The 12,593-nt window shown below is 45.4% G+C and overlaps 1 protein-coding gene across 9 annotated transcripts in view; it reads left to right on the forward strand.

Moving 5' to 3' along the window:
- ppp1r12a (protein phosphatase 1, regulatory subunit 12A) overlaps positions 1 to 12,593 on the forward strand; it is a 42,536-nt gene that overhangs the window by 24,216 nt on the left and 5,727 nt on the right. For 5 of the 9 annotated variants that reach the window (XM_035146876.2, XM_047338687.1, XM_047338688.1 and 2 more), the window contains 19 exons: positions 182 to 326; positions 419 to 493; positions 656 to 747; positions 947 to 1,104; positions 1,296 to 1,417; positions 3,778 to 4,020; positions 4,322 to 4,413; positions 4,692 to 4,805; positions 5,648 to 5,800; positions 6,543 to 6,707; positions 6,835 to 6,990; positions 7,973 to 8,063; positions 8,449 to 8,628; positions 8,720 to 8,888; positions 10,263 to 10,384; positions 10,568 to 10,633; positions 12,072 to 12,088; positions 12,184 to 12,301; positions 12,397 to 12,501. In XM_035146876.2, the coding sequence (XP_035002767.2) occupies positions 182 to 326; positions 419 to 493; positions 656 to 747; positions 947 to 1,104; positions 1,296 to 1,417; positions 3,778 to 4,020; positions 4,322 to 4,413; positions 4,692 to 4,805; positions 5,648 to 5,800; positions 6,543 to 6,707; positions 6,835 to 6,990; positions 7,973 to 8,063; positions 8,449 to 8,628; positions 8,720 to 8,888; positions 10,263 to 10,384; positions 10,568 to 10,633; positions 12,072 to 12,088; positions 12,184 to 12,301; positions 12,397 to 12,501 (2,383 nt within the window). The remainder of the gene's footprint in view (positions 1 to 181; positions 327 to 418; positions 494 to 655; positions 748 to 946; positions 1,105 to 1,295; positions 1,418 to 3,777; positions 4,021 to 4,321; positions 4,414 to 4,691; positions 4,806 to 5,647; positions 5,801 to 6,542; positions 6,708 to 6,834; positions 6,991 to 7,972; positions 8,064 to 8,448; positions 8,629 to 8,719; positions 8,889 to 10,262; positions 10,385 to 10,567; positions 10,634 to 12,071; positions 12,089 to 12,183; positions 12,302 to 12,396; positions 12,502 to 12,593) is intronic. The other 4 variants (XM_047338690.1, XM_047338693.1, XM_047338686.1 and 1 more) reach the window with 3 other exon arrangements.

Consider the following 12,593-nt stretch of genomic DNA (forward strand, 5'->3'; position numbering starts at 1 on the left):
AGCCTTTATCTTATGATCTATAAATGTGACCCGAGGTAACGATACTGACGCACGTCTCAAATCCTGCATCCTGGCAGCACCTTGAACGATTAGCGTAGAGAATCAAATCCGAGAAATCTTTTGCTAAATCTAACAAAAACTATTTTTGTTTTGCCTTCCCTCTCCCGCCTTCACTGTGGAGGCTTTTAATCCAAACAGGGTATGATGTAAATATTAAGGACTATGACGGCTGGACTCCTCTACATGCAGCTGCACACTGGGGCAAGGAGGAGGCTTGTAGGATACTGGTGGAGAATCTATGTGACATGGACCTCATTAATAAAATGGTGAGAAGCTTGAATCAAACTCTCGTGAGTTCTCACAGTAAAGGCTGAGCGACGTATTTAAAAAAAACCTTTATTTAATTTCTTTCCCTCAGGGCCAGACACCTTTTGATGTAGCCGACGAAGATGTTCTGGGATATTTAGAAGAACTACAAAAGAAACAAAATCTGGTGAGTCAGTGTGTCATTCTGTACAGATTCTGATCTGCCCACAGATACTTGTCAGCAGTTTAATGAATGGATGTTTTAATGACATCTATAAAATTATTGTGAAAGCCTGAGAAAACAGGTTGTCTGTTGCCTTCTCACTGATTTTTGTTTTCTTTGTTCCAGCTGATGAGTGACAAGAAAGATGTTGAGAAGTCTCCTTTGATTGAAACAACAACCCCGGGGGATAACAACCAATCACTGAAGCCACTCAAGAGGTAAAAGAGCTTGATGGGGGGGAAAAAAATAATCAGTGGATTCAACTAAAGGATTATTAACCTTCCTCAGAGTCCTGCACCGGGTCACAGGGGCCTGAGGGGCAACAGGCAACAAAGTTATTTTCACGAGTACAGGCGTGGGTACGGCACCGATGCTGTGCTTCTTCTCTAATGTTGGTTTTAAATATTTGCGTTGCAGCAAAGAAACGCTGCTTCTGGAGCCAGAGAAGAGCGCCCCACGCATCGAGACCTTAGAACCGGAGAAGGTGGATGAAGAGGAGGAGGGGAAGAAGGACGAATCAAGCTGCTCCAGTGAGGAAGAGGAGGAGGAAGATTCCGAGTCGGAAACAGAAGCAGGTATTGTGTGTGTCTTATTATAGACTTGCTGCGTGGTCTCACCAAATCATGTCCAAACAACATAGAATTTGGTTCAATCGGCTCAGCTACATAAAATCTTAGTTTTTTAGAATTCATCAAAATCACACATGTTCCATAATCATTTTCATTGATTGCTTTTTATTGAGCCGTTCTCTCTCTGACTCCTGCAGACAAGAGCAAGCCTTCGGCATCGGTGAGCAACAGCACAACGCCCGTCCCCGCCAGCATCACCGTGTCATCTCCCACGAGCCCGACCAACCAGGTGACAACCCCCACTTCGCCGGTGAAGAAGGTACGACCTGGTGGTGTTCGGCATCCTTCCCGTCACAGACGCACAGCTGCCACAGTACGGGCACCCCTAGAAAAACAACCCAAAACAGATTTAACTCAAATTAGCAAAACACTTGGATGGTTTTAAAAGGACTTGGAGGTAAATACGTGCCGACGTAATCATGTCACTGCTCTAAGTAGGGACTGCACCACCTCTGTTACACGAAGCCTCCGCTCCTGAGGAAAGTCGGTGGCTCGTTACGTGCGTAAATCAACAAAATTCACAGTCTATTTGGGTTTTCTCCCCTTTGAACACAAACCTAATTTCACAGCCGGCTGAAGATCCTGGGGGGGGTTTGCTTAGAAAAGTTTGCAGTTCATCCTCCAGGCCGTCAAACAGTCATGTTTAGGTAGTAATTTGCTCTTCATGTTGCGGTACAGTGAGCACACAGGGATAATAAATACATGTCACGGAGGGAAGTTGACGCTGGCGTTTAACAAACATGGTGACAAATGGCTCAGTTGGGATTAGTGACCAGTTCGGGCCCCAGGAGGCTTCAGGGTTCTGTACAGAGTCGTATCTTGGGCTGGTTGATAGGAACAGAACAAAGCTAGATTTTTTTTCCTCTTTTTGAGTTTGCTTCCCTCTGCTGGAAAAATCCGGTAAAGCATATAAACTGAGTGACCCTGGTAAATTTCAATGAGGCTACTTCCCTCACTCTGCTGTTGGAGTTTACCTGTTAGAACGGTATTTGCTGGTGTTTTGTATGGCCGCAGAAAATATAGGATAATTTGAAAACTCATTATATTAATTAATACACATTTTAAAACCTAAGTGTTGTTTGAAATCAACCTCCTTGTAAATTTCTTAGCCTTAGTGACATGAAATAAAAAACATTTCATAGTTAAAACATTTGGCTTTGATTTTATCATGCAAACTCAACAAAGCCTTTTTAATAACTTTTTTAACAGAGTGCAAACAAACAAACTACGTTTCCCATGTATTTCATCAGTAACAATGGCATAGTAGATACGACTCACAGGTCTCAGGTCCCGGCTCTAAAGGGAGAAGCACGAAAACGTTGCACCCTCTGTGAAAGCAGTATACATGCACATGCACATCAGGGTATATTTTCCAGTCTTCTATCTTTTTCTGAGCTCACACCCTGTGGTCGGTTTCCCGAGACATTATACACGTTTCTTTTTTCTGCTTCTTTTTCTTGCGACGACCTTTTGGTTTCCAGTCCTTCTCTGAAAGCCTAGTGCTCACACATCACAATGTCTTCTGTCTAACAAGAGAAACATTAACAATGTCCAGTTTTGACACTACCAGATGTTTGTTCGATCTGACCCTGACTCAGATCAGTAATGGAAGTCCTCCTCCTCCTCCTCCTCCTCCCCCCCCCTTGTTTGGCAGTAAGCATTGTGCGGTGTGAAAAAATCTTTCCTTGCCATAAAGTGTGTTTTCTTTTGCTGCTGCTTCTGTTTTATTCTGGCTTTTTTCTTTGTCTCATCCTGTCATCCTCCCTGCCCTCCCTCCCTCTCTCTGCATCTCTTCTCATGCCGGGCTCTTGTCTTGGTCGGCTTTAGTCTGATTATATTACTCCCCTCATGCCTGTGGCGGAGCCGGGCTGTCCTGCATTGTGGCGTCAGGGCTTGCGCAAAACTGGCATTTCTCTAGTGCCCAAAAAACCTATGGTGAGGCATTGGTGTGCACCAGAGTTGTTCTCTCATCCTACACGCACCTGTGCACTGACAACGTACTCAACACCCCCCTAACTGCTCCCCCCCGGCCTGATCCAGTTTGCGAACGAGCGAACCTCCCTATCGCCGACTTCTCACTCATCATCCCTACGTTGTGTTTTCACTCGTAACGCACCGTCCTAATCGTGCTTTCACATTGTGTCTGTGTGGCTTCCGTGTTTAATAAAGTGGTTTGTCATCGTCTGATGCGTATTTAAAAGGAAATTTGTGGCCGGACCTTGTGTGAAAACTATAAATTCGACCCTGAAACCTCAACAGGAACAACAAGCCTTCGCCATCCTTTGTTCAAGATTCGTTAGAGTTATCGTGTTTTGAGGGTAGCATGTACGCAGGAGTGTTTTTATAGTGCAGCTGTGGGTTCAGTCGGGTATATTTTCTAATCTGGATGTGATTGTTCTTAACTGGCATGTCCTTCCTTAAAAATGTCTTCCTGGTCTCCTCATTAAAACCTAAAAATTGCAGCCCTTGTAAAATCCAAACAGGTTTTTTTTACTACTGTTTTGACCTAATCAGCTTTTGTGTTACTCACCAAGTTGACTAAAAATCCCATTTTAACACCTTCATACTTGTAAACGGATTGGTCGGTTTACTAAACCACTGCCCCGTTCTCCCTTTCAGGTCGCTCCGGTCGCTCAGGTCGCTCAGCCCGCTGGAAAGGTCTCCGCTAAAGTGGAAGAGGACAGGAAGGACGAGTCTCCGGCGTCTTGGCGTCTGGGTTTGAGGAAGACGGGCAGTTACGGGGCACTAGCGGAGATCACGGCCACCAAGGAGGCTCAGAGGGAGAAGGACACGACCGGGGTGATGCGCTCGGCCTCGAGCCCTCGCCTCACCTCATCTCTGGACAACAAGGACAAAGAGAAGGTCAGCAGTCACTCACGCATCAAGGGCGATTACACAAACTCATTGTGGTCATTTCTGGTTTAAATTCAGGCACTTTCCTTTTAAGCTTCTTTTACTGAGTACTTGGCCACAACATTCATGTTTGTGAAAAGAAAGAATGATGTGATTTCTATGAAATGCTGAGCTTCTCTCAGAGCTCATATAAAACTCAAATGGCAGCTGAGATTGTTTTCAGTATTAAACGCAGTAAAGAAATTATTTTGGTGATATCACCTCTGTAAACAGTCACAAACACAGGTCCTGTCTGAATCTCTGCCCACAGGAAAAGGACAAAGTACCACGGCTTGCCTACGTGGCCCCGACCATCCCCAGGAGACTGGCCAGTACTTCAGACATCGACGAGAAGGAAAACAGGTGAGCCCCTGGAGCCAAGTGGCTCTGTGGTGACATGCATTTAGCATGAGCGGCTCCTGCTGCCCACTGCTGTGTATTGCAGGGGAAAAGGCCAAATGCTCTGCATGGTGTGTGCAGCCTGAGGCAACTGCTTTTAGTTTTGTTGAACAATTCCTTAGAAGAGATAGAAACATTATAAATGGGTCTAAAGGGGAAAGAGAAGACTGGCACATATCCAGCATATTCATCAGTATCAGTATCTGTGGAACCCTGGGGTACTATTGTAGCTTATTCCCCAGGGACTCGACTGCCCTGATTCGTAGCGGCTCCTACACCCGACGACGCTGGGACGACGACCTGAAGAACAGCGAAGGAAGCGCCTCCACTAACCGAACCTCCAGCTACCAGCGCAGGTTAGCCTCCGCTGCCAAACTTCCCTCCCGTCATCTCGTCATCAGATCTCTGCCTCATCTGATCTGACGTGTCGATCCAGTATGAGGTTGACTTACGCTTTGGAACTAAAACCCCAGTAGAAAAAAAACTGATAGTCATGTATTAATCATGTACAGTACATATTTTTCTTGCATTGTGTCATTAGAGATGTGTTTGTACTTGCTACGTGCAGCAGCAGCAGCAGCAACAGCAGCAGCAGCAGCTACTGAGAAAGCCGTGCAAATCCGCCCAGCACCTTTTTTCTATCACTGCCACCAAGTGTGTTGCATGACTGTACCTGTCCTGTCAGGTTGCTGTGTCACAGAGTTTAAATGCATTACTCAGGCGTTTTAACAAGCCTGCATACCAATCTGACTCACAGATACATCCAAATCCCCCAGTAGTGTTCATGGCACAACACCTAGACTTGGACTTGTGCTGCATTCATGTCACGTTGGAAAATCTTGGATATGTGTCACCTAATTAAATTAAGGGTTTAAAAGCAACTTGGGAATTCTTGCATTTCTCCAAGTTCCTGGACTCTGGTGTTATCCGTCAAGAGAACATTGAATAAAGTAGAAAACCAATGACATCTACAATTTAAGGAATCTTTAAGGTTCTTCTAATTAATCTACACTTCCCTGTTCTCATATCCTCAGCTAGTCCCACATGACATGAATGCACCAATCGTGTGTCAAAGCTGGTCTTAAATATGCTTGTTTCTTATTTTGTATATATGTGTGTGTTTGTGTATGTGTTTGTGTGTGCGCCTCCACCGCTAACATGCCTCTCTCACCCACCCACCCACCTGCCACTCCGCCAGCACTTCCCATACGCTAGCGCTAGGGCGGAGCGGCAGCACGCGGGACGTGCCAGCCAAGTCTTCGTCCACCTCCAGCTTGGACCCTAACACCTGTAATACTAAACCCTGGCAGCCACCCTCCTCCCACTACCAGTCTTACAGCATTTACCGCAGGTACACCAGCCGCACCGGGGACACCACCGTCTCTCTACACTCACCTGTCCTCTCTGTCTGTGTGTCTCTGCTCTGCTGAAGTGCCCATCACTGTGTTTTTTTTTGTCCATCTGCATTGATCAAATGAATCCTGTTGTGATGTTTATTCAGAAGTAGGCTCTGGATGAAGGTGTGGTTCAATTTGTCCAAAATCTTTCTGTGACGAATTTTAATACTTTTAGGATTTTAAATCTGCAAAACCTGAATACAGATGTAAGTACAGTTTAATCTTTACAGACTCGGCAATGACATTCCTCCTTTAAATCAATTGACATTATTAGTATTTCCTTTAAAATAAAACCTATTTCTACTGGAATAAACTTAGACTTTGCCAGACAATTTAATCCTTAATTGTAGTGAATACTACATGCTCCACTGTGAAGCATCTTGACTATGAAAGAAAGATATCTAATCAGGGCACCTGAGTCATAGAGAATACATGATGTGAAATTCAGTTTTAAAGAGTTTTATCTTAATGTTTTTACAGTTAATTATTGTAGAATTCAGTTTTTTGGAAGACGATCAAAAACAATAAAACATATGGAAAACAATGGTCATAATAATGATTTTTAGGCCAAAAGATTGCTTAAATATTTTAGCTCTCACCATCAATGCTAGTTATCTTGGTTAATAATCACAGCGTTCACACACCACTACTTGTACCGAGCTTTGTCTCACTGCTAACTTTCTTTTAAATCTCCAGCGGCTCTTTTGGCAGAAGACACGAGGACTTGAGCTCCTCGACTACACCCTCCTCCACGACCACCACCACCTCCTCATCTGTTACCTCGCCCACGGGCCATCGCGGCTTGCTCTCCAGCCTGGGCTCCTCCTCCACACGCACTGGCTCCACCAGTCTCACCAGCAGGTACACGGAACAATGAACAACATACTTTTTACTTGAAAACTCCAGAGCCACAAATTCAATTTCATAACAGTAGTTGAAATCTGGCAGATTAGGTAAGTTTCTATAAAAGATGCTGGTGTGTGAGCAGGTACTGGTCAGAGGAGAGTGCAGAGAGGGAGAAGGAGAAGGAGTCGGCTGCAGTCATCCCCACTATTAACACTGGCTCTACTACTACCACCACCACTACCGCCATATCTACCACTACCACCACCGCTGGCACTGTCACTGGCCCCGAGAGACGCAGGTAACACACACTTCTACTCGTATACTAACGTCCTTTTTATATAAAAATATTTCCATTTATGTTGATTTCTTCTCATAGAATGTCTTGGTTTGGTTTTAATAGTTTCTCTCAGAAGATTTTAAATGATGTCAATAGCCTTGGTGTTCCATATGTTTATTGCCGACACTAATTTAGGTTTTGTGTCCATTTTTAAGTGTTTTTTTTTTTATTTTTGATCCTGACATATTATGACTTACTATAGTTATTTACTATTATTGACTCAAGCTCAGATAATAAATATGCATCAATGTTAAAAGTGTGTCACAGAAAGCGTGTGTGTGTTGGAGTGGGGTCGAGTTTGTGTCTTCCTGTTGCACTGCTGACAGAAGCCACCTGTCGTGGTGGGAGTGGAGCTGTTTGACAGCCTGCTCCGCTCCAGCGACTTCTCCTTATAAGGAAGGTGGACAGAAGCTGCACATTTTCTCCAAGGCTCCGCTCGGCACTGAATTATTAGTTCATAATTCTGTTAACGCGATTCAGACTGAGCCGAAGAGTTGGAAGAGTTTTATTTTTTCTAATTTGTTAAAAAACCTTTTTGTTTTTAAACTTAAACATTTACTTCCACACACACATTTAAGTAACCTGGAGCTGAACAGTGTATCTGAAGCTGCTGAACACAACAGTCTAATATCCTCATTCTGCTTTTTTAATTGTGGGAGGAGATTGTGTTTTTCTAGAGCAGTCATCACATCTCATCACAAGCCACCTTAAGCTGCCACATGACCATGCAGTGATGATAATTACCAAACACATTTCAACCACAGGTACTTTCCCCCGGGCGTAGGAACCTTTGCGGGAACTCCCTGCGTTTCCACTACAATGACCAAGCTCCATTTTTGTTCCTTGAAAAAATGTTGCTTCCTGATCCCAACAGTCATTGCTAGAGCTTAATATTTCAAATAATTAACCGTGTGTGTGTTTTGTGTCTCTGTGTGTGTGTCAGGTCCTATCTGACGCCAGTGCGAGACGAGGAGTCAGAGTCCCAGAGGAAAGCTCGCTCCAGACAGGCTCGACAGTCGAGAAGGTCCACTCAGGTGTGTTTCCCTTTTGTCAACTTAAACACGTTGATGCTTAATTTACCTCATGAAGGTGGCTCTGGCTTAAATAAGGTTTTATAGACCTGGACTGTTTAAGTAAAAGTTGTTGAGCTGGTTGAGACTGTTCTCTCTATGTACTTTGGCACCACTTAACGTCTGCGCTTATAAAAGCAGCTGATCCTTTCACAAGCTGACAGGATTGCAGCTCAGCAAACACAAACTGAACTCTGCCACGTTTCAGGTTTTCTGGTGCCAAAAAATTGCGACATCATAAAGTCTTAGTGTTGACTCTTAACTGCAGAGACTGTGGATATAGAATTTTAAAAATCATCCAAGCAACACGTTCCAAATCTAAAGGTTAAATTGTACTTTTTTCTTGCAGGGTGTGACTCTGACCGACCTGCAGGAGGCTGAGAAAACAATCGGCCGGAGTCGTCCCCCAAAGACCCGTGAGGAGGAGAGGGAGGAGCGAGAGAAGCAGGACAAGGAGAATCAAGAGGAGAAGAAGGAGACTGAGACCAAGGAGGACGATTACCGATCAAAGTACCGCAGCTTTGAAGAGGTACGTTTCTCCTTTGGTCGTCAGAGTAATTCACACCTTGGATGTTTGACTCTTACCTTCTCCCCCCCGCCCCGTCCTCTCTCCCTTCCAGCGTTATCGGCCTTCGTCCTCCTCCTCGGCCATATCCTCCGTCAGCACTGCCTCCACCCCATCCTACTCTAGTAACACATTGTCCTCCAGCTCCAGCGCCCTCAACAGGCCCAACAGTCTGTCGGGGATCACCTCCTCCTACAGCCGCTCCTCCAGGGATACAGAAAAAGGTCAGTAAAAGAAGGTGTCGTGAGGAGTAATTCTCAGGAGGTTCTAAATAAGTGAACCTCAATGAAAACTTGAAGATCTTTTCTGGAGTTTGTCTTTTCACATATGAAGAACGCAGCAGGAGATTGTCCAGGTTAGACATGTTCACGGCATCGGAGACGGGGGGGGGTGGTGTCTGGGTGGAGCGGCAGGAAGCAGGACATGATGTATAAATCACATGTTTTTGTTTACAGCACATCAACACTGTCGTCGGCCCTTATCGCCAAAATCTCTTGTCTCACGACTTCATCGGTGTCGTCTTTTTTTTCCCATCCTGACATATTTGTTTTACGGCCTACTACCCTTAGGTCCTTTTTCTTTTAGTTTGAGCTCAAGTAAAATCCATTTTTATCTCCCTTTACCATCACTACCCTGAAACCGATGTATCTAATATGCAGTTATACAGGATTAGCACGAGGCTGTGTGGCTGCTCCACCTGGTATCTTTCGCCCACAGGTCCACATTCGCGCTGGCAAGAGGCCACGCGCTTATTATGAGCTCCGAGACAGAAAGGGATTGTGTTGCCTTTTTAAATTAAGTAGCTCATCTCCTAATGAATAAATCCATGAAACATCCCTGGGAAAATAGACGGCAGCTTTAGTCTGTTGGGCTGAAGGAAACACTGAGCGCTTTGTTCTCCCCGGACCAAAGCCTCTTTTTTCGCTTTTCTTTCTCTGAACTCGAGCCAAGTCCAGTTGTTGTCCTGACGGCGCTTTGTGCCGCCTCAGTTAACCTGGACCTTCCCGTCTTCCAGTTCAAATTTATTATTAGAATTAGTTCATGGACGTCTTCGCTGTTGATGTCAAAATAATACGGGTCAAAGATGATCGGGGCGCAGATAATTTAGAGTTGTTCAAAAGGAACATTTCCACCGCTTTCACTCAGACTGCTGTTTTATTGTGGTGCTTTTACTTTTACTTGACTCTCGTGCACTAGTGCAGTTCCTAAACCTGTCTGGTTGGAATAAGCTGTGTACTTGGTCCTAGTGATGCTGGTTTGCAGCTTTCTTTCTGAAACTTTAAAAGTGACCTGCAGTAACTGAGCCAAGGGAAATAATGACCTCCTGCTGGACTCAGCTGCTGCTCACACTGTTCATCTGTTCATTCAAAGTCCTGTGAAGCTCAACTCAGTTTCAGAGCTGATTAAAACTTGTGGCTACTGTAGAATCATTGGACCTGGGAGTTAATGTTGAGGAGTCCCAGCCGCCACTGCTACAGGGAACTTGTTGCCTATTTATCCAAAGTTAAATAAAATCGACTGTGTCCAAGTGTGAAGCAGGTAACACTATTGGTTCTGAGTGTTTTCATTCACCTGTCGTCGTTCCTGTCGATGCACAGAATTAGACAGAAAGGAGGAGGAGAAGGAGGGAGAGGACAAGTCTCAGCCCCGCTCCATACGGGATCGCAGGCGGCCCCGCGAAAAGAGACGCTCCACTGGGGTCTCCTTCTGGACCCAAGATGTAAGAGACTCACACACACACACACACGATGATAGAAGCTGTGTTAAGTATTCATTGCGTCACTCGTCATGAGGCACAGCAGTTCATGACATTTGCGTAACCCCAGACTCTTCCTCTTTGATCAGTTGGATTTCAAGTGCTGAAAACTGTCTTTAACCCTCGTGTCTGTGTTTTAAATTCCAGGGTGATGATAATGACCCTGACCAGCAGTCGGACTCGGAGGAGGGCAGCACCAAGGGAGAGCCACAGGTAACTCAACACACACACACGGGGCAGAAGGGACATGAATCGGACTAAATTAGGAGCCTGACCGTCAAATCAAACCTTTCTTGTCCATTTGATTCTTCATGCTCCTCCCTCGTGTCTTCTCTGATGCGGTCGAGGCCCAGCAGGTCCACTAGTCTTTAATATTTACATCTCTGTCCTGTGCAGCTACGATTTTCTCCCCTCCCTCTCATATTTCCCCTCTCTCAGTGGGCGACCTTTCAGTTTTTATAGTTTCCATCTTCCGGCGATTGTCTGGTTACCGGGGTGACCTCGCAGACCAGAGTCGTCTCTAGCCACAGATCATTAGGTTTTCAAAACATGCAGACACACGAGGAGGAGGAAGGAGGGAGTTTTTAATTTGAAACGTGGAGATTAGATTTGTGTATTAGAAGTTATTAAACATATTCATACTATATTGAAATAAAAACCAGTTACATGAAGTCTGCATGGGGCAGAATGTGCCGTGTTGTGAACATGTTGCTGTTCCCGACTGAACGGGTGTGTGTGGCAGACACTAGACCACCAGACGTCTCTTGCAGTAGAACAGGCGCAGGGTACTGAATAGGAAACGAGCGATTACTGTATCTTGCTTGAAGATGTGAAAGCTTTGAGGCTCTTCCTGTCTCGTCCAGCAAGAAAAACAATATGCTTCTGAACCCGCTGACCAATCAGAGCAGACTGGGCTTTATCCGGAGCAGACAGACGCTGAAAAGAGAAGCTGCCGCTGCACAGAATGAGGAAAGTGTGTAAAGAGTGTGAACCTTTTCAAGTAAGAACCTGAATATGAACTCCTCCTCCTTTTACATTCTTAACGTCGTATGAAATGTTGGTTTGTGTCTTGTTGGACAGAAGAGAGATTTCAGACATTGATTAAAACAGATTAGAAGTCGGTCCGTTTATATGACCGAGCTGGATGTTGATCTGATCAGCTGATCTTTGTCCTGCGAGGCTCTGTGCACTGCTCCACTCAGATTGTACCGTCGTGTTTCCTCTGCACCGCCGTCCACCTCAGGAAGCCGACCGCAATTTCAAAATAGCTGGAAGCCCGGCCCCTCCAACCTGACCTCCCTATCTGATGTGTGGCCCCGTTCGCAGGGCCGACGCTGCGGCCGCTGCCCGGGCGCAGCGTCGGCCCGGAGACGCCTCGAGGCACGGCAGCTGCTGGAGGATCGGTGTTTGTGTGTCTGCATGTAGAGCAGCTTGTTGGAGGTGTGGGAGTGAAGGTCGGGTGCTGAGAGGCCTCAGTTTGAAGTGAAAAGTATTTGTTTGTGGGAGTTCTACATTAGTGTGAGTCACAGTTTGACTTCGTCCTCCAGTCCTCACTCACTGAATAGATGCTTTTTAAACCAGATTAAGCAGCTTTATTTTAGTGCTTTTCCTTTTATATTAACTCTCACTTTGTTTTTTTGTTTCCCTGCAGAGTGACAGATTGTCCAGGTATGTTTCGCCCCCTTCATATTATGTCCTCTCTTATTAATCATCAGTTCTGTGTCTCTGTGTTGGTGATAAATAAGTGTCGTTACTCGTTTCAGGAATGAGAGCACTTCATCCTTGGATCGCAACGACACTCTTTTCAGCCGCAGCTACGGTGAGAGTCGAAGGCCGTACTCCAGCCGACTGGACAGAGACGACACCACCGACTATAAAAAGGTCTGAAACTGTTCCAATCCTCTTCTCCTGCCACTACTCGTGATGTCATTTGATTGTTACACTCGCTGACTGTTTGTTCACATCCCCGTCTTCAGCTCTACGAGCAGATCTTAGCTGAGAACGAGAAGTTGAAGGCCCAGTTACGTGACACGGACCTGGAGCTGGCAGACTTGAAGCTACAACTAGAGAAGGCCACACAGGTGAGATGAAGTCACACTGACTCAACTGATCAGTGTGTATGTAGATCTTGAATTGATCAAATAGAAATATGTCTTCATCATCCCATCTTTTC

This window comes from Hippoglossus stenolepis, chromosome 22 (genome assembly GCF_022539355.2).
Source record: "Hippoglossus stenolepis isolate QCI-W04-F060 chromosome 22, HSTE1.2, whole genome shotgun sequence".
In the NCBI taxonomy this organism is placed as follows: Eukaryota; Metazoa; Chordata; class Actinopteri; order Pleuronectiformes; family Pleuronectidae; genus Hippoglossus; species Hippoglossus stenolepis.